The sequence below is a fragment of the Austrofundulus limnaeus genome, unplaced genomic scaffold (genome assembly GCF_001266775.1).
Source record: "Austrofundulus limnaeus strain Quisiro unplaced genomic scaffold, Austrofundulus_limnaeus-1.0 Scaffold470, whole genome shotgun sequence".
NCBI classification, from domain to species: Eukaryota; Metazoa; Chordata; class Actinopteri; order Cyprinodontiformes; family Rivulidae; genus Austrofundulus; species Austrofundulus limnaeus.
In genome coordinates, this window is record NW_013952872.1 from 313,972 (window position 1) to 315,818 (window position 1,847).

The following is a 1,847-nucleotide window of genomic DNA, read 5'->3' on the forward strand; positions in this document are numbered from 1 at the left end:
TTATTAAACTAGTCATCAATTATTTTAATAATCGATTAGTCATCGATTAACCGTGACAGCCCTAGTTAGCATTAGCTCAATGCATAAAATTCCCCCCTGCGAAGCGCGCCCAGGTCACGTGACGCCCAATCCAGTAATATATATCAATGTATAATGGATGGATGTTTGTATAATAATGAAACTTTCAGGAAATCATCATGGGTGTCCATCTACAACTGATTATTACTTGAATTCAGTCCTCTTCATGGAGGGTTTTTATTAGACAACCTTAACAAAAACAAATGTTGTTGTTGTTGTAACCGAGTCATTCTTATAAATACTTTAAGCACTGCATGTTGCACAGTATATTTGCTTAAACTTTTGACATTAACTGTTAATCAGCTCTGTAAGTCTATTATCAGATTATCTTAAACCAGCAGATAAATGTTATTAATCCTGACTGACAGCTGACTGACCTTAGCAAACACAAAAATGACTCTCAGTCAAATGATAATGAGCTAAAGTTTGTGACTGAGTCATCCTCAGCACCAACTCCTAACAGATCTGACAGTGTTATGTGAAATTACACGGATCTCTTTTAAGGTTTGACCAAAACACGACATAAAAAAAGATTTGTTAAAGGAATTTTATTTTGAAAAGGCTTTAATTCCTCTGTTGTCTTGTTGCTAACAGCTGGAGTCTCTGCAGCAGACTCGAGGTCAGCTCCTCAAAGTGTCGGAGCAGATCTCCTCCACCATGCGCTCCTCCCAGGAGCAGCTCACCGTTCAGCTGCAGCAGAGCCAGACCCAGCTAGAGGAAGCCACGACGCGTTACAACCAGATTAAAACCCAGCTGGACCAAGCTCACGCTGAGCTGGATCACACCCGCAGCCAAGCCCGTCTGCTCCAAACCCAGCTGGAGCAGACGAGAGTTCAGAACGGTCACCTCAGAGTCCAGTTCAACCAAAGCAGAGCGCAGGTCGCTCAGCTCCAGAGTCAGCTCCAGAGTCAGCTCCAGAGTCAGCTCCAGAGTCAGCTCCAGAGTCGGCTCCAGACTCAGCTCCAGAGTCAGCTCCCTGCTGCTGAGGAGGCTGTGGAGACACCGGCTGCTCCTCTGCTCAGTAAGGTACAGGTTTGCTTTGTTTTCTCACTGCATCTGTTTGGAGAATGAGGGTGTCCAGTATGTCTCGTGTGTTTTTACAGTCGTTACAGGTGTGTGGAGCTCTTCTTTGACAGGAAACATTAGTAGTTATTAGAGGTGGGAMTCTTTTACTCTCTCACGATTCAATTCAAAATAGATTTTTTTCATTCAGAACTCAATGTGAGCCCATTTGTCGTGTTCCTAAAGTGCTTCATCCTCGTTTTGTAAATTTTGCTCACAGTGAAGCTCATGTCAAACTCATTCAGTAAAAAACAAAATGAGCCCAAATCTTTGCATTCAATGAAGACGGGGTCAGTTGAATCTCTTTCCTCCAATTCTGTAGTTTCCTCTTTATTTTGGTGCTTTCTGCACATTCATATGTTCCAGAACCTGCTGCATGTGACGCCAGGACGTCGCAAATGGTTTCAAAATGGAGATCGACAAGCTTTGGATATAATATTAATCGATTTTAAGACATTTTAAATTGATTCTGAATCGTTGTAAATGAGTCACGATTCCGATTTAAAACCATTTTTTTGTTACACCCCTTGTAGTTTTTGAAAAGCTGGTCCAGTTCTGCTCGTCTTTTATTTATTTTTATTTAACCTTTATTTCAACAAGTAAAACATTAAGAACAGTTTCTTATTTACAATGTTGGCCTGTCTTCATTTCAGAAGTGCACTCCTGCCAGAGTTATAAAGTAACTAAGTACAAATACTTCTTTACTG

General features: G+C 41.2%; 1 protein-coding gene across 1 annotated transcript in view; it reads left to right on the forward strand.

The window, feature by feature from the left end:
• Window positions 1-1,847, forward strand: part of ccdc18 (coiled-coil domain containing 18) — a gene marked incomplete in the record, with an annotated part of 39,205 nt that overhangs the window by 28,997 nt on the left and 8,361 nt on the right. The window contains 1 exon segment of the mRNA XM_014025349.1: window positions 673-1,104. Coding sequence (XP_013880803.1) covers window positions 673-1,104 — 432 coding nt within the window.